General features: G+C 32.5%; 6 protein-coding genes and 1 pseudogene across 12 annotated transcripts in view; 2 read left to right on the forward strand and 5 right to left on the reverse strand.

The window, feature by feature from the left end:
• Positions 1-907, reverse strand: part of LOC101510685 (uncharacterized) — a 1,884-nt pseudogene extending 977 nt beyond the window's left edge.
• Positions 908-1,655: 748 nt separating this feature from the next.
• LOC101510355 (uncharacterized) lies at positions 1,656-3,279 on the forward strand. Of its 2 annotated transcripts, none has more exons than XR_012162173.1 (3): positions 1,656-2,265; positions 2,771-2,938; positions 3,039-3,279. XR_012162173.1 is itself a non-coding variant. In XM_012714131.3 (3 exons), the coding sequence occupies exons 1-3, from the start codon at positions 1,705-1,707 to the stop codon at positions 3,059-3,061; spliced, it is 726 nt and encodes a 241-aa protein (XP_012569585.1). In that variant the 5' UTR covers positions 1,658-1,704; the 3' UTR covers positions 3,062-3,279. The 2 variants fall into 2 exon arrangements, 1 of the variants encoding a protein (XP_012569585.1); XM_012714131.3 differs by having other exon boundaries at positions 1,658-2,265; positions 2,797-2,938.
• Positions 3,280-4,838: 1,559 nt separating this feature from the next.
• LOC101509818 (phosphatidylinositol 4-kinase gamma 4-like) lies at positions 4,839-7,855 on the forward strand. The gene is made up of 2 exons (XM_004494764.4): positions 4,839-6,721; positions 7,152-7,855. The coding sequence occupies exons 1-2, from the start codon at positions 5,333-5,335 to the stop codon at positions 7,536-7,538; spliced, it is 1,776 nt and encodes a 591-aa protein (XP_004494821.1). The 5' UTR covers positions 4,839-5,332; the 3' UTR covers positions 7,539-7,855.
• Positions 7,856-8,767: 912 nt separating this feature from the next.
• On the reverse strand, positions 8,768-12,069 carry LOC101509273 (uncharacterized). Of its 6 annotated transcripts, none has more exons than XM_004494762.4 (6): positions 11,922-12,069; positions 11,581-11,690; positions 10,707-11,044; positions 10,364-10,459; positions 9,565-9,624; positions 8,768-9,196 (listed from the first exon to the last, which is right to left on the reverse strand). In XM_004494762.4, exons 2-6 carry the CDS (start codon positions 11,681-11,683, stop codon positions 8,993-8,995), a joined length of 801 nt encoding a protein of 266 aa, XP_004494819.1. In that variant the 5' UTR covers positions 11,684-11,690; positions 11,922-12,069; the 3' UTR covers positions 8,768-8,992. The 6 variants fall into 6 exon arrangements, with proteins under 6 accessions (XP_004494819.1, XP_004494820.1, XP_027188269.1 ...); XM_004494763.3 differs by having other exon boundaries at positions 11,581-11,693; positions 11,922-12,040; XM_027332468.2 differs by having other exon boundaries at positions 11,926-12,023.
• Positions 12,070-12,855: 786 nt separating this feature from the next.
• On the reverse strand, positions 12,856-15,526 carry LOC101508961 (E3 ubiquitin-protein ligase SINAT3). The gene is made up of 3 exons (XM_027332466.2): positions 14,930-15,526; positions 13,955-14,341; positions 12,856-13,372 (listed from the first exon to the last, which is right to left on the reverse strand). The coding sequence occupies exons 1-3, from the start codon at positions 15,107-15,109 to the stop codon at positions 13,028-13,030; spliced, it is 912 nt and encodes a 303-aa protein (XP_027188267.1). The 5' UTR covers positions 15,110-15,526; the 3' UTR covers positions 12,856-13,027.
• Positions 15,527-17,937: 2,411 nt separating this feature from the next.
• LOC101511005 (UV-stimulated scaffold protein A homolog) lies at positions 17,938-20,752 on the reverse strand. The gene is made up of 2 exons (XM_004494767.4): positions 20,483-20,752; positions 17,938-19,978 (listed from the first exon to the last, which is right to left on the reverse strand). The coding sequence occupies exons 1-2, from the start codon at positions 20,678-20,680 to the stop codon at positions 18,218-18,220; spliced, it is 1,959 nt and encodes a 652-aa protein (XP_004494824.1). The 5' UTR covers positions 20,681-20,752; the 3' UTR covers positions 17,938-18,217.
• A 2,450-nt stretch (positions 20,753-23,202) lies between these two features.
• The window catches only part of LOC101511311 (aspartyl protease family protein 2), a 1,710-nt gene continuing 1,533 nt past the window's right edge, over positions 23,203-23,379 (reverse strand). Inside the window, exon 1 of the mRNA XM_027332628.2 lies at positions 23,203-23,379. This exon is cut by the window's right edge and continues 1,533 nt beyond it. The gene's annotated coding sequence lies outside the window, so the exon portion shown is untranslated.

The raw sequence follows: 23,379 nt of genomic DNA on the forward strand, positions 1-23,379 counted from the left end.
TTCCTGCTGCTAATGCTGATACAAATATATCACTTCCTAGCTCTTGTACTCTCCAAAATCCACTCTGTCTCTTATCAACATTATTACACTGCTAAAAGCAAATAACTAGATGAGTTAGCTATTATTAGTATCAAAATATTTAACCATTTGTTTCATCTACATATCTTCAACTATTATACAATTAAACAACATACATTATATACTTAATTCATGTATTGAAAATCTCATTGAAAAAGCAAATAACAAATCTCTAAAGCATTGACATAGACAGACGTGAACACTAGACATCACATTGACACGTACACATCCGTGATAATTAATCCATGAAGTACCAATACAAACACCAAACATACAAGAGTCTCACGACATTGATAATAATTTGAGAAAATAAGCACAAAAAGTTAAGCAAAATTTGAATACCGTGATGTGTAAATAAGAAGAGAAAAAATGGAAATGGTGGAAAGGTGAATGTATACCAATTGAAGGGTATCAAGGTAAGCCTTTGTAGCAAATGTTGCAGACCACTCCATCACAAAAGCTAATCAAGAGGATGAATTTAATTCCAGAACTTTGAGGTTTGAAATAATTAATTAAGAGTACAACAGAAAGAAAGTGAATGATATTATTACTAGCTGTGAAACTGAAAGTTATTATTTATGTTATGTGAGAAATAATGTATAGTTTGTGTGTTACTGTTAGGTATTGCTAAAACGGGGTGAGGGTGACGGAAAAAGCGTAGTCAAAGGCGTGGAGTGTGCGAAAATGGAGGATTTGTGTTCCATAGTTATCATGCTAAACTAAATTTGTGGAAATTTCAATTCCAAAAATAGTGTAAATGGCTACATGATTCATGTTTCACTACTTATATAGATAGGTAGATTTGAGTCTCCTACTTTTAGTTTTTCAGATAAATAAATAAACCATTCATTGATCTGCTAATACATTTATCATTTATTCAATTTTATTTTTATTTTTATTTTTATTTTTATAATAGGAACAGTGTCGTATCAACGAGAGACTACTTATTTTTTATCTTATCAAAAAAATTGTTCACACTGAATAATCAGATTTTATTCAGGAAAAAAAACTGAAAGACTACGATTTTTATAAAAAAATATTATTAACTTCATCAAATCTTTGCATACAAAATAATTTTATACAAGTGATCAATAAGGCACTAGTACGTCAATGATATTTGGTGTCTCATCATGATACCAAACATATAATATATAATGTGAATATTTATGAATCATTATATGATCTTGGTTTATATTTTTAAAGTTGGACAACAACGATTAAAAACTTGTTTGAAAATTTGCTTTACAATTATTTTTATGAAATTTTACATCACTGGAGTAATAAGATAAGAAGTTTAAAGTTTTTTAAATATAAAAAAATAAACTAATATTTTGATTGGATTAAGTTATATTTTAATATCTAATATAATTTTTAAAATAATGTAAGGAGTGTTTGTAATAGAATATGCCTTATTCGTGAAATCCAGACAAGGCTCTTCTAATCACCCACTCCACCACATGCCTGCTGCCATGTCATCAATTCAAGTTTTTCAATTCGATTCGATGCTTCTAGTTACACTTTTCCCTCTATTATTATTATTATTATTATTATTATTATTATTATTATTATTATTATTATTATTATTTTATTACCCAAAACACATGAACACAAAACCCTCACTTACTCATGGACTCTCTCAATCATTCCTTCAATTCTTCCTCTTTTCATTTCAACACCCTCACAACACTCAATTCTAACATTTCCAAAATATACCCTACTTGCCTTTCATTCCCCTTCCTTCATACCATCAAAAAGGTGCCAACTTTACCAATCCAGAACAGAGTTTCCAATGAAAATAAAGAATTTCATCATTTTTCTTACTTGCAAAACGGAGGGTTAGGAGTGGCTTTGTTAAGCGTCACCACAAACGCCAAGGTTCGGATCAGTCCTTTTGTATCTACATTGGCTTCGAATCCAACCTTTGTTTCTGGGTTGTTTGCGTGGATTGTTGCACAATCCATAAAAGTTTTCTTGAATTTCTTTGTAGATAGGAAGTGGGATTTGAGGCTATTGTGTTCTTCTGGAGGAATGCCTTCTTCTCACTCAGCACTATGCACTGCTCTCACCACTTCTGTTGCTATCTGTCATGGAGTTGCTGATTCACTATTTCCTGTTTGTTTGGGTTTTAGTCTTATTGTTATGTATGATGCTATTGGTGTTCGAAGACATGCTGGCATTCAGGCTCAGGTATCTCTTCCCAATTCCCAATACACATTATAACTTGTTCAATCATTATTCATTTCTTAGTTTGTAATTAACAATTCATCATATAATTATTATCTATGACAATCAAATTTTAAGTTTTAAGCATCTCTTGCTTATGTTTGCTAAAAATATCAAAGATACAGAAATTATCACTTGGGCTCTTTTGAGCCAGCCTACTCCAATGTTTTTTATTGCTAGTATTCTTTAGAGTTATGGGGGTCTCTAATTAAAATGATAGTATAGGAGAGATTTGATGTCATTTTGTCGGTCTTCTGCGGTCATTTGACTATATTTACCTTTGTCCATGAGATGTCAGCTCACTAGTAAGAGTTTAGTTTTGTAACCTTAAGGAACTGTGTTCAAATCCATTTGGCATAATTGTAAAATGGTTATTAGTGTCATTTGAATTAATAATTATTCTCCCTTCCCTAATTTTTTTAAAAATAACTATATTTATCTTTAGCTTATGAAGACATTTTTTGACCAGAAAATTGTGTGTGGACCTGGACACAGGTGCTTAATATGATTGTGGCTGACCTATTTCAAGGGCATCCAATTAGTGAAAGAAAACTGAAGGAACTTCTTGGTCACACTCCATCTCAAGTTTTTGGTGGAGCGTTGCTTGGCATTTTAATAGCCTGTTTCTGTTGTCAAGGTTGTGGTGTGGGGGTTTAGGTGATTCTGTTCTCTTGCCATTTTGTTTATCAAACTGTATTGATTGATAGAATACTATTTGTTCTGATAATGTGATGCAGCCTTCTGGACCTCTGGTATATGAAACGGCCCATTTAATAGGTGCCCTTATTCAAGGCCAAATACTTCAACATGAGTAAAATGTAAATGGAAACATTACTGATAAAACTGGGCAACACGTGTCATTTTTGGCAAGATAGTAATGAGTGGAGATCTCCTCCAATTCTTTTTCATTATTAAGGATTTTGGTGTATAAATGCCTTGTATTTCTAGAAATGAGAACATGCATTCTGTTTAATTAGACTTTTATACGTTCAAAGCATTAGTAACAATATAACTCCATTTTTTTTTTTGAGAAATATTGCAAATTTCTACCAGACAGTATAGTGAACTTTGGTTCTTTTGTCATAGTTTGTTATACAGCTGTACAATTCGACCTTATCTATACTAAAAACTTGTTTGATGAGTTTGACAAGTCTATCATACTCCACTCAAGAAATTCCCCGATCTTCAATGATTTATGCATTCGTAAAAGTGTTACTTTCCACAAATCAATGAGTGTTACTAAATGTTTTAGAAATATGATTATATAGTTTTTGATGCATATCATGCTACATATTCTTTTAAATAAAAAACAAACCATTAGATCATATATTTGTGTGGTGCACGAGTTAATTATAATAGAAGTTTGTAAGTTGTGTATAATTTAAACAAACAAATGTGAATGATACTAATGGATATTGTAATATATTGAGTGATATTTAAAAAAAAAAGGTGATATTTCCATATGATTATATAAATTTTTGGTATATGTTTAGATCTTTACATTATTTTAAAAAATATGATATACTGTAAAAGATAAATTAAAAAAGTGCATGATAATAGACTTTTACATTGTTAGAAGGAGACATTGATTGCAAGGTAGAAAGATTAAAAGAATTATAAACTTATGTTTAAAGCTGTGAATAATATTTTTTTTACTAAAATAAACTGTCATATAATTAATAATCATCTTAGACAAACACTCAGGAATGGTTACAAATTCATGGAATGCAGAACAATTTGATGAAATCTCTGTTAAGGAACTAGCCAATAAATTTCCTTCTCCTAGTAACTGTCAATTGTTTTTAAGAAATGGGAAATGAATTAAACTCTTTCTAATGACTTGCTTTTGTTCTAATATTTATAGTAATTACAAACCGTCAACCAATAAAGAAGTTCGCTTCCTCCAAAAAAGGCTAAGGAATAAGTTAAAAGTTATTATTATTATTATTATTATTATTATTATTATTATTATTATTATTATATTATTATTATTATAAGAAAAAGAAAGAAGTTTTTAGATGTATATACATTGGTTTGGATTAGTATTTGGCAAGGTGAACGGTTGAATATGGAGTGGGAAAGTGTAGTATAATTAATTAGTAATATTCGAGATACATTCATTCATATTTCATATTCATCCATTCGATTCCAGGTCATATCCACGTCTCATTAAGATGACATCACTTTCCGCATTAAAACATTATGACACCATTTAATTGCGTGTCACTCATTCGTTGGTACTGCCAACACTTATGTAACTCCACATTCTCAACATTAATAGGAAAATTCCGTGTTGTTTCCTTTCTCCTTTTTTCATTCTTTCTTTCCAAGAAACAGGGTAAAATAGACATTAAACGCATAAAACAGTGTCTAAATCCACTGTATTTATGTACGTACACGTATAAGTTGTATTGTACAGATAGCTGCTAGAGAGAGTTTTTTTTCTTTCGTATACACGCGTTTATACGGTGCGGTTACATTTCCATTCTTCTCCTTTAACTTTACCTTTCTGTCAGAGTCAATAAAATCAACCATTCTTTTCTGAATTATTTAAATGAATCTATTATTTTATTAATTATTAATATTAATCATCCTTCATCATTCTTCTTTTCTCTTATCAATTTCAATAACCCGTTACTTTCTTTTGCTCTTATTGCTCAAAAAGCTTCCAACTTTCGATCTCCGACGTCGTTTCACCAGCTTCTTACATTAAGGGTATGATTCTGCTCTCTATGTTTTGAGATTTTCTCCATTGATTCAGACCCATTTCTCACTTCATCTTTGGTCTCTTTTGTCCATTTTCTTCAAAAAATATTTCCTTGTTGTTTTCCAAATTAGTAGTTTTTAAAGCTTAATTGTTGACCTGGGTTGTTTAGGAGTATGATCAATTCATCATTACCAATTAAGTTAGTGTAATTGTAGAAATATAATACATGGTTAAGCTATGATGGCTAACTTGTGAAATTTTTAGGGTTTTGATAATTAGTCTCACACAAGCTTAATCTGTTTTGGATTAATTCTGTTAGTGAAAATGTCATCTGCTGGTGTTACCACTCTTAGTCCTGTTCCTAATGAGCCATTGTTGTCTCCAAAAGCATTTCATTTTCCATCTCACTTGTGTTTGGAAGACAAATCCATTTTCATATTTCTCTCATTTTCGGGTTCGTTGACTCCTATTCGTGTTATGGAATGGGATACTATTGAGTCTGTTAAATTCAAAATCCAAAGGTGTGAGAGTCTTCCGTTTTTAACTAACAAACAGAAGTTGGTTTATGCCGGTCGAGAACTTTCTCGAAGTGATACTCTACTCAAGGACTATGGAGTAACAGATGGAAATGTTTTGCATTTGATAATCAAACTCTCAGATCTCCAGCTCATCAATGTGAAAACGTCTTCTGGGAAAGAATTCTCTTTTCAGGTGGAAAGAGGTAGGGATGTCGGGTACATCAAGCGACGGATTGCTAAAAAGGAAAAACAATTTGACAATATTGAGCAGCAGGAACTTGTGTGTAATGGTGAACGGTTGGAGGATCAGAAGCTTATTGATGATATCTGCGGCAAGCATAATGATGCAGTGGTGCATCTTTTTGTCAGAAAGAGGCATGCGAAAGTTCATAGACGACCCCTCGAGTTGTCCATTGTAGCAACAGACTTGGCTGATAACAAAACTAAAGATGTTTGCGGAAATTCTCTTGAGAGAAAATTTGAAGCTGGTTATACTGATGTCATTCAAAAAGTGGTGCCAAGAAAGCCTCCTGAGAGAGATTTTCTTTTGGAGCCGATTATAGTTAACCCTAAAATTGAGTTAGCTTCAGCAATTCAGAATATGGTAAACTCTACATACGGTGGGTTAGCTAATGAAAACTATCCAATAGGATCTGCTGAGGGTACAGGAGGAGCTTACTTTATGCTTGATTCAGCTGGTCAGAAGTATGTTTCTGTTTTTAAGCCTATTGATGAAGAACCAATGGCTGTGAATAATCCTCGAGGTCTTCCATTATCGTTAAATGGCGAAGGCTTAAAAAAGGGTACAAGAGTTGGTCAAGGAGCATTCAGAGAGGTTGCGGCTTATGTTTTGGATCATCCAATAAGTGGACGCCGCAAGTTATTCGGTGATGTGAAGGGTTTTGCCGGCGTTCCTCCAACATTGATGGTCAAGTGCTTGCATAAAGGATTTAATCACCCGGGAGACTTGATTGCTAAGATTGGATCCATGCAGATGTTTGTGAAAAATAATGGAAGCTGTGAAGATATTGGTCCTGGGGCTTTCCCGGTAAAAGAAGTACACAAAATTACTGTTCTTGACATAAGACTGGCGAATGCAGATAGGCATGCTGGGAATATTTTGTTCAGCACAGAGGAGGGTAGTGACCAGTCTGTTCTGGTTCCAATTGATCATGGCTACTGCTTACCAACAAGTGTAAGCATCTAAATTTTATGCTCTATTTGTTGTGTATTAATACACTTGGTGATTCTTCTATATTCTATTTTTCCCTTTCTTTAGTGCACTCTACAATATATCAAATCAAATTATATTTATGACTTAAAAACTGAACCGACTGGTATTGCAATCAGATTTGTGTGCATTGCAGTGTTGTTAAATGGTGACTATAGCGGCACTACAGCACTATATCACTGTTCTGTGATATGCTATTAAATACAAAATTGTCGAATAGCAGCTGTAGGGGCGCCACAGCACTTGTGTCGCGGAATTTTAGAAAAGGTCTATTCTGCAATTAACAACATTGGTTCATTGAAATAAGGAAGTTGGATTGACATGCAAGTAGATATAGATTGTCCTTGAGTCTTATTTATAAACCAATCATTTAACAGTTTTGCTATTTTGACAGTTTGAAGATTGTACCTTTGAATGGCTTTACTGGCCCCAAGCCCGCAAGCCATATTCCCCGGAAACTATCGAGTACATAAAGTCACTGGATGCTGAAGAAGATATTGCTCTTTTGAAGTTTCATGGATGGGATCTGCCAATTGAATGTGCCCGCACTCTTAGAATCTCAACCATGCTTTTGAAGAAAGGGGTTGAAAGAGGATTGACACCTTATGCCATTGGAAACCTTATGTGCAGGGAATCATTGAACAAGGAATCTGTGATAGAGGAAATAGTTGAAGAATCACTGGAATCTGTACTTCCTGGCACGAGTGAAGCTACATTGCTGGATTCCGTTTCACAAATCATGGACCGGCGCCTCGATAAGATTTTCAACTCTCTTTTTTAATTAGAGTTGAGTTCTAAACAATAGTAGCGAGTATATAAATCTGTGTACAAATAGTACATATGTATAGCTTGGATTTTTAGTTCATGACAAAGGAGGTCTGTTTTCTTTGGTTGGAATCTCACACCATTCTTTGCTATATAACTTCTTAGGTTTTCACTTTTCATTTTCTTTTAGTTTCCTACAGATAACAAATTCTTTCAGAGTTTGTAGTTGATTTCTTTATTGAATTTGAATTCCAAGAATAGCAGTCAAACCTTTTCACTGTTTGGATTGTGAGTTGATAATATGATTTCTTGTTCTGAACGTTGTTTGATATACTTTCTGAGTTTTTTTAAAGGCTACCTCTTAAATATTTAGATCACGTTTATTTATTTATTTAGATATATAAGTAACTAACTTGCCATAAATGATATGCTATCATTGATGTGTATAATCATGTAGTTGTGCTTGTGCATGAAATGAGTTGTAGTTACACTTAATACAATGTTAGCATCACTTCATTCATCTATATACACACCTTCAATCTACAACATTTTATTCCGAAAAATACTTGACTACTGTCGGCAATGTACTACTGCTGGAGGGAAACTCTGTAGTTAAGTAGTAGTCTACACCTAAGCTACATTAATTTTGAAATAATTCTTGTTCAAATATTACTTATTTACTACTGAATTATGGATTGTTATAGTCTATTCACCGTGCAAATCGAAAAGTTAAGACAACAAAATATCTTTAATTAGACAAAAAGCAATCAAGCTTAGTTAAACATTCTGCATCTTCTCTCAAAATGTTTTAAAAAAGATAATCAAATTTTTACACCTTCATAGATTTTTTTTTTTGGTAAAGCACATTCATATCATTTGAATCAATATTTTAATTGTGAAACAAATTCTTTTCTCTTCTCTTCCTAATATTGGTGATTCATCTTGTACTTAATATAAATAAATTACAATTAGCTTCATTCCAAAAATACTTTACAATTAATGCTCTTGTAAGCAAATTCCAATAGAAAAATAGATAAAGAGAAAGTATAATTTCCAAAATAGTAATGTTTTAAATTACATAAAAAAGATTAAAAGATTTTTACTTTATATATATATATATAGAGTTCACAGGAGAGTCTTCAGTAACACTCTTTTTAGTTTTCAGTTCTTAAACTTAGCATAATAGGCTTGATTAGACCCCAAGTTCCTAATGCTCAAAAGGATTGGTCAACTGACATTTTGATATAAGTACCAATCATTGCAATAATATTCAGATTCAAGTAAATAACGTTTAAGGCTATAGAATTTATACAAGTACAACATAGGAACCTTAGTAATCAAAGTATACCAGCAAAATCACTTATTCAATAAATTTCCACCGTCTCTCAAAACCCGGTACAGAAACCAAAAAAGAAAAATAGATTATGCAAGCTAATTCAACTCCACAGCATAAACATTAATATGGATGCTTTAAGGGATGTCTCCGTCCACATCAAGTTCACTAGGCGTGTTTCTAATTTCACTCCTGTAAGAGAAGTCGTCATCGAGATTCTCCATAGTTCTCCCATAAATAAATGACTTCGTACCCATTGTTGTAAAGGGCATCAAGCCGAAAGCTCGTGCAGTTTTAATCTCCCTGGCAACCTTCCTTTGAGCCTTTGCACTAATGCCAGTCTAGTCACAATGAATAACAAGAAACAGTTGGTAAGATCCCACAATTTAAAATAAGTTTATAATATGACTGTGTAAGGGGGAAACAAAAAGAACAAGAAAATGAGTGCAGTACTAATTCTAAAATGTCCACCCTTTATTTTTTTTCAATGTTGTCAATCGCGGAAAATAGCAGTTTGTTCGAATTCTGCTATGTTACATTGCTACAGCACCACTACAGCCACTATTTGACAACACTTTGTACTAAATAGTGTATCGCAGAACAATAATTATTTGTTCAAATTCCGATACGCTATAACACTAGCCGCTATTGACAACGCTGATTTTTCCTTCTTACCCAGTCTACTGCCCTGCAGTGGATTAAATGTTACCTGGCTTCTCTTGATAAGAATTCCAGCTTCTGTTATGAAGTTTGCTAGGAATCTTACATTCTGCATAAAAACAATGATACCACTAAGAGTCATTCCAAAAAATTGCATTAACAGGAACGTTTTCTCATTATCAGGGTAAATATGAAAATCTTAGCCTCACTATCAAGAGCTACGAGGACTAAACAGATTAGTCACAAATATTTTCCTCACTTTCATTTGCCTTTACACAATATAAAAGTGGAATCACCATAAATCACAATAAATTTATGGATGAGTTGCATATGAAAGATTTCATCCTGTTCTTTTCACAAAATTTTAAAGGGATACCAAACTGACAAGGCATACTATTTGGGGAAGACCTAAAAGGACAAATCTTAGCCTTGTTCAAATGAATCTGCAATCTATGACTAATCATCCTTTTAGTTTTGGGGTAACATATACAGGTCATCTTTACCCTATCCTAACGCTAATACATATGGGAGTTAACATATACCACGGGTTATTCTCTGCAATGTCTAAGTTAAGGATCTAAGGTTGATTCATCCGTACACCTTCTCCAAAAACCTTAGAATGATAAGATGGTGGGCACTGACCATTAACTTTGTAACAAGCCACAACAAATTAACAAAATCTTCGTTGTTTATATTTTATTGTACCATATAATACTTGCATGAAAAAACATAAAAACTCATGTACTTGAAAATTTTCACTTTGACAAAGCAAACGGAAACGCAAAGTAATTACACCTATGGTATATAAATTATCCTTATAACAGAGCTACTCTGACAGAAGTGCTGACCCTGAAATCAGCTTGACTAAGAACTTCTTTAGTGGTTACTGAGAGTTCACTCCTTATCGGGGGTTTGCGTGCAGCAGGCTTTGTAAGATCAAGATCCTGTATGAAGAAAGATACTGCACAGGTCAGAAAATTAATTCAATAACAAATGTTTAGTGGGAAATATTTCATGAAGTATAGTGAAATTTTTTTGTGAAATATGTTTATTGGTTTCTTAAACTACAAGCTGCCCTCGTGCCAGACAAAATTAAAAAGATTAGAAAGAGATTACATATATACAGAGTATGTAATAGTAAATATGAACACAGCAATAACTGAGAAAGTTAAGGATTGCTATCCGGCATACCTTTAGAGTATATGTTGATCCACGATGAAAAGTGGTATCATATCGAAAAGAATAATCCTCTTTATCGATTTCATCAGGATCAAATTCAAAGTATCTAGCAGCATTATTCAGTTTTCCATCCATTCCATCAGATAATGTGTCAAAAGTTTGTTCTAGATCATCCAAAAACTGGGAACTTCCACCCTGCACTGAACTATATCTATCTCGATTGTTTACCCGTTGATTCAGCTTATCTAGAATGGCATCAGTTTTGGAAGTCCCCCCAGGACTAAATATCCGCTTCTCAAATTCCTCAAAGGACTCTGACTTGTCACCCTTCTCATTAGCAGTTCTGTTATCTGCTCAATCATTGAAAAAGGTGATAATAAGGATTATATAAGTAAATCCATCATCTGAAACTCAATGTGTAAAACAACCAAACAATCAAAGGCCCTATTTGAATAAACAACTTATTTAGCAGCTTATAGCATAAGGGCTTACATATAAGCAATCTTTATAACACAAGGTAAAATAAAGTCACATAGTTTTTATATAAGCTATAAGTCACACTGTTAATATAAAAGCTATAAGTTGTTTTCATAATCTATAAGTCACACTGTTTTTATATAAGCTATTTTCATAAGCTATCTCTTATAGCTTATAAAAATTAGTCGGAAATAGCTTATATATATGTCATTAGTTGTTTCCATAAGCTCTCCCAAATAGACTCGCATGTATTTATGCAAGTAAATAAGCTCAAATAAGTCAATCCATACATGCTCAAAATCAATAATTGAAATGAAGGTTTTAACCTAACCACAATTTAGAACTATGACTGAAATCAGCAACAATGATGACATTAAAAGGGAGAAAAATAAAGAAAAGCATTAAGTACCTGGAAATGTCCAAGTAGAGAGATTTCTAAGCAAATGAGTCTGTTGAAACCTATTTGACAAATTGCATTTGAATGACCTAAGTGCTACTGAAACAACCTTCATTTTTTTCCTGCTTCACACAAGCAAGTTTGAATCTGTTAAGATATAAACAATGTTCTCAATCGGATCGCTTTCTTTAGCGTCCAATCGTGGAATCACGGCGCGGAGTCGATATCTGCTCTGCTGCGACGCAATTCCCTGTTGCGGTAGCGGCTGTGGCCACCGTAAACTCCGCTGAAATCGCATCCGAGAAAATTCAAATAAATAAAAGAAAGAAAGAAAGGAAACCTGGGCGACTTACTCACTGTGTGTGCCGGCCGACGTTAACGCCGCCTCCGTTTTCCGGGCAGTTGAGTTCAGTGCTGCGACTGCAACTTGTTTCTCATACTCTCTCTACTACAAGCTGCTGAGTTTTGGTCATTAATGGGCCTATTCAAAAAACGAATTGGATTGGGCTTCATATTAGAGTCCAATCTGTTTTTTTTATCTCAAATAAAAAAAAATAGGTTCTTTTGCCAAAAAAAAAGTTTGTATTAATAATAATAAAGACAAATACTAACAAATATTTTAAAAGGCTTCTTAAATAAATTTATTATTATTATTATTATTATTATTATTATTATTATTATTATTATTATTATTATTATTATTATTATTATTATTATTATTATTATTATTATTATTATTAATAAAGATAAATACTGACAAGTATCTTAAAGCGCTTGATGGAATATGATCGCAATAGAGGACGGGCTTATGTAATATGCAATTCTTGAAGTATAATTGGTTGTGTGGGCTATACTGATCCGTATTTATTTTTGTATAAGAGTATACATAATCAGTATGTTACTTGAATTATAAAATAAATAAAGTACATTTTTTTTTAAAGAAAATAAAGTACATGTTGAAAAATATTAAATATCATCAGTAAAAAAGAAACTAATAGAGGAAGATCAATTAACTAAAATATATTATGCAAATGCACTTGTTTGGAGTGGGGACCCTAATTAATTACTATTGTGAAAACAATCATAATTTTTGTTTAGGATAATTTTCATGCTACTTAAAATCAAGTTTTTTTCCGTCGCTTTGGTACCAAAGTTTTTCCGAATTTTTAGGAATTTAGACAGATCAATTCGCAAAAGTATTGTGAAATAGTATTTTCGAACTAATTTGCAACTCTCCATGTAGATGAATTAAACAATGAAAAAATATTTGTGAGTATGACACTAGAATTTGCCACACAATTGAAACTTCCATAACCATTAACAAGTATTACTCCAGCCTCCAATATAAACAAAAATTGATTAAAAAAAATAATGTACCTAATCCACTAAAAAAGAGTATACATTTAAGTGAGACTTTTCAAAGTTATGTAAAATAATAAGAATTAAGAAAGAGCACAAGCTAGCTAGCTACACCTTGAGAGTTTTGTTGTTCTTTCCATATCTTTCCTGTTACTCTCAGCTTCAACTTTTTAGTATCCCCACCCGAGAAGAAAAGTGCCATGTTACGGTATATGATAAGGCCATCATGACTATCCTTCACTTTCTTATGGCTTTCTCTAATGCTTCTTGGACTCCCTTCAAATGTTAGTTTACGTCCATTTCCTCCCACTTCTAGGCTGTAACTGTAGTTCTTAGCCTCTCTATCATCACCCAAGAATCTAAGAAAAGCCATGTAAACAGGTGCCATTTCAAGTTGAAATGCTTCAAAATGAAGACAAAAATATTTACCAAAACAGTGGAAAACCTACATAAACCAAAAAGTAAGAGTTAGCCTTAACAAATTGGATGAGATTTCAAAATGTATAGTTGTGATTGTGCATGAATTTATTTACAAAATATCCACTATCCTACTCGCAAAAAGTCTCGTCATACTTATCTCTATTGAACGCGAGATCTGATTGATAGACTTTAATATCATCCTAAAATTTAGTTTAGGCATAACTCGACCCTTACAAAGGTCTTATTCTCGTTCAATATATGGCTCCTGAAGCATGGCTCAAATGGCCCGATAGCATAGACCTAACAGCCCAATGGATCTTAGATAAACTCTAATATCATCTTAAAATTTGGGCTGAGTATCTTGAGTTTACTCAACTCTGTTTAACTCATCTATAACAAAACTGGGTTGTAAGGTGAAGATGGTCCACCATTTATAAATATGTTTCACGTCATATCTCATTTTAGATCGTATATCATCGAATGTGGAACTCTTTAACACTAGTTGTTGATGTTAGTTATCAATTTCACATTTTCAACTCTCTAAACTAGTCGTTAAATCAATCTTTAAATAACGATTATTTTTTGAGTTACAGAGTTACCGACTTACCGTTAGCATCCATGTAGCATTTTCAACTTCCATAGGATTTGATTTGACATAACGATGGTTAAAAGTGGATCCAGAATGCATATCAACACCATGGTCATCTCTTAAATGGGCAACAAGATATGGAATATTTCCAAGAAAAGAACAATCTGATCCAGCATAAGGGCATGTGTATGGTCTAAAGGTACAAATAGTCTCATGTTTGAGTTTGGTATAATATGGAAATATCTCTGAACAACCAAGAGAGATGTATCTACAAGGAAATTCAAGTGATTCTGCTATCTTCTCCAATGCTAAACACCTTATATCACCAAGCTCTTGTCTGCAAGTTGGGCATCTGTTGTGTACCCTTGTCTTACATGTTGAACAAAGGGTGTGCCCATTGTGGCACTGCAAAACAAAATTTTGATTTTAAGAATTAGTCACCATTTTGTACACACTATACTAATCAAATTTATATTGCAATAACTATTTGTTTCATATGGTATAAGAAATTAGTTTTCAAAATCCCTCCTATTTAACTTATTCACAAACATCTATAAGCTTATGAAAACTTTTCCATGCCTAAAGGAGCATGAAACTGGTGGTTTAAGGTTATGGAATATATATAGATTGCAGCTCCTATGAACTAGAATTTGATGCAAGATAGGTACTTGTCCTGTTATTTTTCAAATAGACTAATCATTTTTTTTTAAATGCTTTTAAGTTAAGTTCTAATGAAAGGCAAATCAAATCGTTCAAGATAATCTGAATTCGAATCCTAGATAAAATAATCATTGTCTAGACTTTACTTCTTGACCAAACTTCATATTATCAGAGTAAGTTTCATTTGAAAACCGGTGTTTGCGAAAAAAGAACAATTTTACTTGAAGGTAACAGAGAAGCTAAAACAGTAAAAAGATAACAGCAAGGTACCAATTGTGAACACAGACTTACAGCATACATATAATGGGCAAGATTCAGATTCAGATGACAAACCTGATGGATTGGAGGGTACATTGAATTGGTGCAAACAGGGCATTCAAGAAGATCATGGACACTAGTAGTGGTTTGAGAATTGTTGTGTAGCTTTGAGATTGAAGAAAATTGATGAGGATGCTCATCCTCTTCCATCATATTCAATGACAACATACTGCTATCAACACCACCTGTTTCCATTTTTTAACCCAAACCCACAAGCATATATATATATATATAACAGTGGAAGTTGCTAAGTGTATTTTTTTAAGACTTGGGAAGAAGAGAAGAAAGAAAAAAAAAAAGCAAGGATTTATAATTTGGTTTCTTACAAAAATTGGCTTTAATTTTACTTCCTTGGTCTTGGACATCAAAGGAGTAAGTGACATACATCACACAATTGTCCTAAGTACCCTTTGATTTAAATCCAACGGTTTTCATGATTTCACCAACAAAAACCACAAAGATAGAAGAAGTTATAGAAGACTAACTTCATGATCAAGTAGAATAGAATAGAAGAAGATAGAGAATGAATATCAGGTAGTGATTTACTATTGTTTATGGGCAAAATTGGTGGGCTATATATCATGGAAGGGCTTCTCTTTTTCTGTTTTTTATTTTTTTTTAAATGAAATAATCAATAAACTCGAATATAACCGTGAAATATTATATTCGAATTCGAAGTATAATATTTATTTAACAATTTTAATATTTGTTATTTAAGCCGTCCTTACAAATAAAAAATATTTCTATTTTTATTGATATAAAAGATAAATTAATTTTTGAAGTGAATTATCTAAAGTGACTAAGCCCTTCAACTCCATTGTCCCAATCAAGATCAGGATTATGCCAATTTGAAATAAGTTTTTAAATTCTTTTAAAAAACAACAAGTCCTATAGAGTTGTGGCATGTGGAGGACGATATATAGTGTCTCATACTCTACACGCAATTCATTTGAATGATTGCCGTGGTGTACATACTACATAGTACATACACCTTTTGGATGCACCGTATAATAGGTCCACTATCAATCATTTTCAAGTGGATGCCAGGTGTATCACAAGTTTGACAAATACTATTTAGTTTGGATTATATATATATTTAAAAAAAAATTAACTATTATATCTCACGCTTAAATTTATATACTAAAATTTCCTATTGTTTACCTTCAAGAGGTCGCATTTCTGAAATACGATCATCTATAAAGTTTTAACTTTTTTATTTTTCGTTTTAACAATTAAATAATTATTAATTTAATAAATCAAAAATAATAAAAATATTTTAAAAAAATAAAATACATCTAATAGAAGAAAAAAAAATGCATCAAAGTTAGTAAATGTGCCATTCTAGTATGATCAGATATCCGACATAATCCACATTTTATTGGTACTTTTTCTATAGTGTTCATTTATGTTCTAGTTTTCAAGTTTTGTCCAAAGTGTTACATTTATTTCCTTTTTTTTAGTAATGCTATTGAAACACAAAATGGTACATAAATATAATATTGTATAAAATACAATGAAATTCGTGTTTTATTTTTCATAAAATGTCAAAATATTGTATTCATCTCCTATTTTGTATCAAATTTTATATTATTTTTTTATTATTGATTTTAGTAACTAATTATTTTAGTCATAAAATTCACTTAATTTGAGGAGACTATAAAACACTTTTAAGGAATGGATGCTCTACAAGCTATTTATAGCAGGTATTGGTCCACTTGTTAATAAATATTTTGTCTTACTTATCATGAAATCATAATTCGTGACTATTATTTCTTTCTTTCTTTCTTGGTGGTAAACGTCCTCATACTGTACAACAGAAGAAAGTCATACTAACATTTTAGGAATGCATAATTGTGAGGCTGGCTTGCTGAGTTAACTATCCTATTGTAAAATAAGTATAAGAAAACAATTCCCCAAAGAAGATTGTAAGGATGAGATCACTGAATACTGAGCGATAACAATGTTATATATAACACAATCAACTTTACTTCAAAGCAAAATCACCGTGTCTAGAGATATTATAAAAACATGAATTTTCTTTTGTGGAGTTTCAGCTCAAATAGTGCTGTACTGAAGTTCTCACTGCCACAGGCACACAAGTGATACAAAAGCTATTCATGCAATGATGAGCGTTTATCATTAAATTTTTGTAACACATTTACACCTAAATGTACTTGGGATGAGAGTAAAACAGATGTGATGGGACATGATAAGTAGCAAAGGGAAACAATAGATGTAATATTAGAATAAAGAAATCGTGTGAAAAAAGCAGTAGTAAAAATGTTTAGAAGCACTAGTAAAGAAAGTATTAACAGCAAAAGTTTAGTTTGGCACCAAAAGAATTAGGTAAGTGGAATATTTCTTTTTTAGTTCTTAGTAACTCGGCTCCACCTCCCTCTTCCCATTTTTCATAATAGAAAATAGATCATTAAAAAAATCCACTTACTGATTATAACAACCTCTGAAGTATAATTTACGTTATAGAGTAGGCTCCATCTTTTCAATTTTAAGATCAAACATGCGTATCTTAAAGATCTAGTTGTTGGGTGAAGCAATAATTGGGTGACACGTTTTGGATGAGGTGCATTTTGACTTCACAAAATCCCACAATCTAGACCGATCTTGGATGGTTTAGATTCAAAGGCAGATATTGATTTTTTAAACAAAAATTTCCTACCTTTAAATTTGAGCCGACAAATTCTTGACTGGGTTTTTTATTTGATGACCGAGATCGCCTGATTTAGTGTGCACACAACTCAAGTCCCAATCTAAGAAGGTCAACCACCAGCGGAAACTACTTCAACCACTTTAGTGACAGGTGAACTACCATCTATGACAATAATGGAAACCATTTATGACACTTTTCAGACTGATAAAACATCACACGAGACTTTCCAAATTAAGATTCCATCCACACCTCATGTATATATGGTATGCACTATGCACCACTACTCGACCAATAAAAGCCAAACCAAAACAGATACCTCCAATCTTCATTTTTGTGACTATTACGAAATGAAGAATTGTCGCAATTTGCAAAAGCAGTTATTATTGACAATAAATTTGTAACATCCACAGGACCACATCAATTGCCGAATTTGTAATCCCCTGGCCCCTACTACTATATACAAAATGATATTGCAGAAAATGTGACGGGCTGAATTAATAACAAAACACATAAACTGACCAAACGACTATTTTTCTTCATCCTTAACAGGTCCTCATTAATCTGCCTAACAAAGTAACTATTAGGAAAAATAAATGAATAGATGAATGGACAAGCTCAACCAAAATCATCCCAGTTTACCACTGATTTGGGAAGGCATCTCTATATTTAGCATCCTCAAGGGTCATATGCTGGCTACCAGCGTTATCCCTTGCCCGTGAACTCAAAAGCTTCTGAGCTATTCTATCTTTTGGTGTTACTTTCTTTTTCAGCATGGATGCAAGACTTGATTTCTTGTCTCTGGCAGACACTTCATTAGTCACCTCGTCTTCTCCAAAAGCAGCTGATATTGAAGTTGAAGTCAATGCAGCATCCCGTAAAACTGCTTCATTGTGTTCCCGAATTTTAGCAAGTTTTGCACGTTTCAATGATTGTCTATCAATTTCTCTTTTTTTGGCCGCCTCCTTTTCTGTTTCACGAACATTTTTTACAGCTTGTTTTGCTAACTGCTCTGCTAGTGCTGAATCAGTCTTTATATCAACATTCACGTCTTCTGAAGGACTAGGATTAAGTGGCCTCCCTTCATCATCCCGAGGAATAATAGATCCGTGAAATGGACAAATTTTCAGATCTTTTCTCTGACAGAGTCCCCCTTTCCTCAAAGGAGCGCGACATGGTTGGATCTCAATTTGCTTTTCTTCATAAGGCATTGCCTGAACACTCAACTCAGCAATTTTATCTGATGGAATAACTGCATCATCATCTACCCTACCCCAGTGACTTTCAAGCTCCAAGCCACGCTGGTTGGCCATAAAAACCCTGTTTGAACCCCAACTATCCAAGTGAGAACCCCATCTTATCACAGGAGCTTCTGTCAAAAGTTTACTCCTCACAGGGTTCGACTCAGATTCATTTCCTCCATGAAGTAGGCTGTTGGTATTAGAGCTATTAGATTCTTTAGTATATGAACCAAGATCACCGCTATGCGTTTTATGGGAAGTTGATGCCATGTCAGGTTGTTTGTTTTTATTATCAGGCACATTAGACGAGGTTTCAATGGATATAACACCACCCTCCTCCCAAAAATCTTCTTCCCCATCAAGTTTTGATGTGTTTAGAACAGAACAACCTGCCTCCTCGCATTTCTTTTTGATTGATTTGAGACGATTTCGGATATCAATGAACTCCTTCAAAGTAGAATCTCTGAATCTATTGTCAGTTACTTCAACTCTTATCAGAACAGAAACCCACTCTTGGATAGAAACCAAATGCTTTGTCACCAGAAGTTTGTATAGCTCCCTCAATGCATCAAAAACTACCTTGTTATCACTGCTCTCATAAACTTTGTCCCCTTCATTTATTGCTTCACGACGAAGCTGCTGCAGCTCCAAAGAGCGGAAGTCATCAAGCTCTTCATCGTCTAAGATATCATCTGACACAGGCTCCTGTTTTGAATGCAAAATGTCTAAACACCTATCAATCTCATCCATCGTAGAAAGTATTTCTCCCTTTATTATGGAAAATTTCTCTTTCAAAGATTCAAACTTGTTCAACAAAATCTCTTTCGACCTCCTCTCTCGTTCCCTTCTCTCTTGCCGAATCCTCTCCACATTAGCTTGTATGTTAGGGAACTGAAGCCTTAGAGTATTCTTAAGGTAATCATAACCCAATCTGAGCTGCCTGTAATGAACCCCAAACGACACATTCCACTTCTCCAAAAATTCAATGGCCTTTGAACGCAAAAGGGATGCAACAGAAGGAGGGGCTGGAAGCGGCAAATCTCGCCGGAAACCAACACTCAAGGACATTAACTGATCCAAGTTCTCAACAACAAGGGTCCTAAAAAGCTTTGAACGCATAAAGAGTTCATCAATTATTTGAATTGCAAGGTACCTAACCTGCAACATGTATCAGACCATGTTAATCTGGGGGTTTTATATCGTTGATGACAGCCCTAATCTAAATGTAAACAACTTCAGGATTATTTCGACAATAAGTAGTATTATCTCTGCATTACCTACGATATAGTTTCCATAAATAGTCTAAAAAGTGCTCTATTTTCCTTATTTTGATAAACTTTCTCTTGTATATATTAGTACAGTTTCAAGATGTAATCAGATAATTCCTTACAAACTCCGAAGTAGTCAACTTCTACCATATACATAACTATGTTAATGGCACAGAACCGGTAGCATTAGCATATATATTATTTAAAGTGAAATTGTCTTTCAGCATAGAAATGAAAAAGAATAGAATATTTAATCATCTTATCACGTTCATAGAATCAATCAGAGTAATATCGCTTCTGATTCAAAAGGAAATTCGTTGATAAAAATTCAATTAACCCTAATTGGAAACACGGAATCGAAACGTTGTTGATAAATGGAAATGGAAAGACGTACCTGGGAGTGGTCACGCTTCATGAGATCCATTAGGGTTTGGGTAGCGAAACGGAGCTCCGAATCGGAGTATCGGACCACCGTTTTAATGGCTTTGAGGAGGCGAGGATCCACATCCGGTGCGGTGGAGTTGGTTGCCTTATCAATTAAAGCCCTAACCTTCGCTACTTTTCCATGGCCTTCTTTTTCTTCTTCTTCCATACCTATCCAATCCAAATCTCACACTCGCTTTATCTGATTTTGAATTGAAAAACCCTAATTTTATACCTACCATTTCGTTGACTATTTGCGCGCTACATTTACTCGTTCCGTTTGATAATACGACAAAACGGGCTGTCGTTTTTTCCTTTCAAAATTGTGATGCTCCCTTAATATTTTGTTTTTAAATTTTTTTATGCAATTAATGTAAATTTTTACACAAATAAATAATAAAAATTATTAATTTTTATCATTTTAATATATAGTTGTAATGTTATTTTAAATAAGTACACAATCAATGGTTTGTCTTGTTTGTTAATGAAAACATATTTATTTACAATGAGTTAAATAAAATTAGTAAAAATTTATATGGTGAGAGAATCTTAACTTAATCTATCTTTTTAGTAAAAAATTGTAGTAGTTGTCTTTCAATTTTTTTTTTCATTTGTATTTATTATGTATGAAAGAGATTAAATATTATACACAATTAATAAAATGTTATGCTAAATTGATAACTAATCATAATTTATGATACATCAAATAGTTACATAACTTTTATTTTTTTATTTGATATATGAACAAATGTTGATTGATTATCAAGGTAAATAAATTTAAATACATGCCCTTTTTGAAAGTATATGCTCTTTTTTCTTGGACGGTAAAATATCCCTTCAAACTCTTTATAAGATAATAAATTCATCTCTAAGTTAAAAATATCAATTAATTTGGTTAAAACACAAATTTGAGATGTTAGTTATAGTACAATTTAAATGAACAAATGCACTATTGCCTAATTTAAATGTTTAATTACACTTTCACCATCATTTATTAAATTATATGCACTCTTACTCTCTCTTTATTTGAAAACACCAATGTTAAATAAGGGAGCAAAAGTTTAATTTGATAGATGAGGTGAAAAATGCATAACTTGTATAAGTTGCAAAGGTGAAATTAATTTGACTTTAAATAAATAAAGTTCGACTAACGAGTGCAGTTTTGTAGTTGTCAATTTTTTATTTACTTATAATTAGTTTTTTTGACAAATTATTTACTTTTTATTTGGTAGAAACAGAGAGATTATATTGCATGAAGGTATTTTAAATCCATAAATAAATTATATAATTTATAAAGAAAATTAGGCAATTGATGATGTTTGTCGTGTACAGTAACATCTTACAAAAACCTTACATAAAATTAATGAGATTTACTAAGTAGTTTTTTTATAAAAAAAAAAAAATCACAAATTTCATTATAATTATTTTGTACAACTATAAAGTCTCAAATTCGAACTTGAAAAAAGACATTCAACATAACAATGTCACCCTTGTCAATTAAACTAAAACTTAAAGACACTCACACTATTTAAAGACACTTATATTAACTTTATTTGATAAATAATGTGTTAATGTTTAAAACAAAAAATAGTGTGTCAGTATAATACTTTGTATCTTACTCACTCTTAATTGAGTTTTTTCTTTCATGAGACTCTTTAGAAACAAAATCAATTTCTATGAAAAAAATAGTACTATAATCAGTGATATGAATTTATACTTCATAAGTGAAGTTCTCTGTGACTATCCTATTTGGATCATGCGGGCAGAGAGTTTGGGAACAGAGAAAAAAATCCCCAAAAATGGTTTGGAGATGGAGATTATACTCAGCCCAATAGAACCCGTCTCTAAATAATTCATAAAAATAAACATATTTGAAAGGAAATTACTTTTGATGTTCACACCTTGCATGTTAAGAAAATTAGTTGTCGCGTGGGTTAGTGCTTGCTCCACTTTATAATAGTATTTTCTTTAACAGCTATACCCCAACAAGGTAGAAAAGATACTATTGCCTTTACCTTTCCTAAGTTTTCCTAACCATTTGACATATTTGTCTCCCTTTGTCTGCACTTGCTTATTAATTTTTAAGTGTGGCCTGGTTGGTGGCTTGGTGCTCACATCTTTGACCTCCTGTCTCTAGCATGTGCTGTGTGGCCACTTTGGAACTGTGGCACTAGTGCATGTGCTTTCCCATCTTCAAGCACAAGTAAGGTTTAATTTTTTATACATTAATGAATCATAATAAGCAATATGGACGCGCGATAATAGACCACCGAATTGCTTATTACCATAAATTAAAAGACACTACACCGTCTTCGTGTAAAATCAGAAAAAAAATACTATTAACTTTGCAAGAATTTTAGTTGCACCCACTCTTTAGTAGCATGCAAAGAAAACATAAATACGGCTTTCACACGTCCACTGACATTTCATCACAAACACAATAAAAGATCTTAACGAAAACATAGATAAATAAATAAATAAATAAATGCGAAATGAGATCAATTGTTGTCATTTTTACTAGTTACAATGAGTATAATTTTCAAAATCAATGTTGCTTATTGAAAACATGTTATTATTAAATTAAGTCAAATAAAATATACACCATTATTAAATGGATAGTAGATTTGCGGTAGTTGTTGTGTATTTAATTGGGAAATAAAAAAACACACCAACATGCGAAGGCTTCAACGGTGGAAACAAAAACATTCTCATTTTGTTCAACTTTTTTTTAGACATTCTCATTTTGTTCAACCTTTTTTTTAGTGTCTCCGTTAGATCTAAAAAAGATTAAGATCTCTTCTTCCTTCTCTAATCTAACTTTATAAAGCTTAAAAATAAATATAAAAAAGACACAATATATTAATTAAT

This window comes from Cicer arietinum, chromosome 3 (genome assembly GCF_000331145.2).
Source record: "Cicer arietinum cultivar CDC Frontier isolate Library 1 chromosome 3, Cicar.CDCFrontier_v2.0, whole genome shotgun sequence".
Lineage (NCBI taxonomy): Eukaryota > Viridiplantae > Streptophyta > Magnoliopsida > Fabales > Fabaceae > Cicer > Cicer arietinum.

Coding starts and splice junctions, on each gene's coding strand:
- LOC101510355 (XM_012714131.3), top strand. CDS start 1,705: ATGGACTCTCTCAATCATTCCTTCAATTCTTCCTCTTTTCATTTCAAC. Junction 2,266..2,796: donor ATGCTGGCATTCAGGCTCAG/GTATCTCTTCCC, acceptor ACCTGGACACAG/GTGCTTAATATGATTGTGGC. Junction 2,939..3,038: donor AGCCTGTTTCTGTTGTCAAG/GTTGTGGTGTGG, acceptor AATGTGATGCAG/CCTTCTGGACCTCTGGTATA.
- LOC101509818 (XM_004494764.4), top strand. CDS start 5,333: ATGTCATCTGCTGGTGTTACCACTCTTAGTCCTGTTCCTAATGAGCCA. Junction 6,722..7,151: donor GCTACTGCTTACCAACAAGT/GTAAGCATCTAA, acceptor CTATTTTGACAG/TTTGAAGATTGTACCTTTGA.
- LOC101509273 (XM_004494762.4), bottom strand. CDS start 11,683: ATGAAGGTTGTTTCAGTAGCACTTAGGTCATTCAAATGCAATTTGTCA. Junction 9,625..10,363: donor TTAGTCAAGCTGATTTCAGG/GTCAGCACTTCT, acceptor GTTTTTATGCAG/AATGTAAGATTCCTAGCAAA. Junction 9,197..9,564: donor TTCTTATCAAGAGAAGCCAG/GTAACATTTAAT, acceptor CATTGTGACTAG/ACTGGCATTAGTGCAAAGGC.
- LOC101508961 (XM_027332466.2), bottom strand. CDS start 15,109: ATGGAAACAGGTGGTGTTGATAGCAGTATGTTGTCATTGAATATGATG. Junction 14,342..14,929: donor TGTACCCTCCAATCCATCAG/GTTTGTCATCTG, acceptor TTTGTTTTGCAG/TGCCACAATGGGCACACCCT. Junction 13,373..13,954: donor ATGCTACATGGATGCTAACG/GTAAGTCGGTAA, acceptor TGGTTTATGTAG/GTTTTCCACTGTTTTGGTAA.
- LOC101511005 (XM_004494767.4), bottom strand. CDS start 20,680: ATGGAAGAAGAAGAAAAAGAAGGCCATGGAAAAGTAGCGAAGGTTAGG. Junction 19,979..20,482: donor TGAAGCGTGACCACTCCCAG/GTACGTCTTTCC, acceptor TACATGTTGCAG/GTTAGGTACCTTGCAATTCA.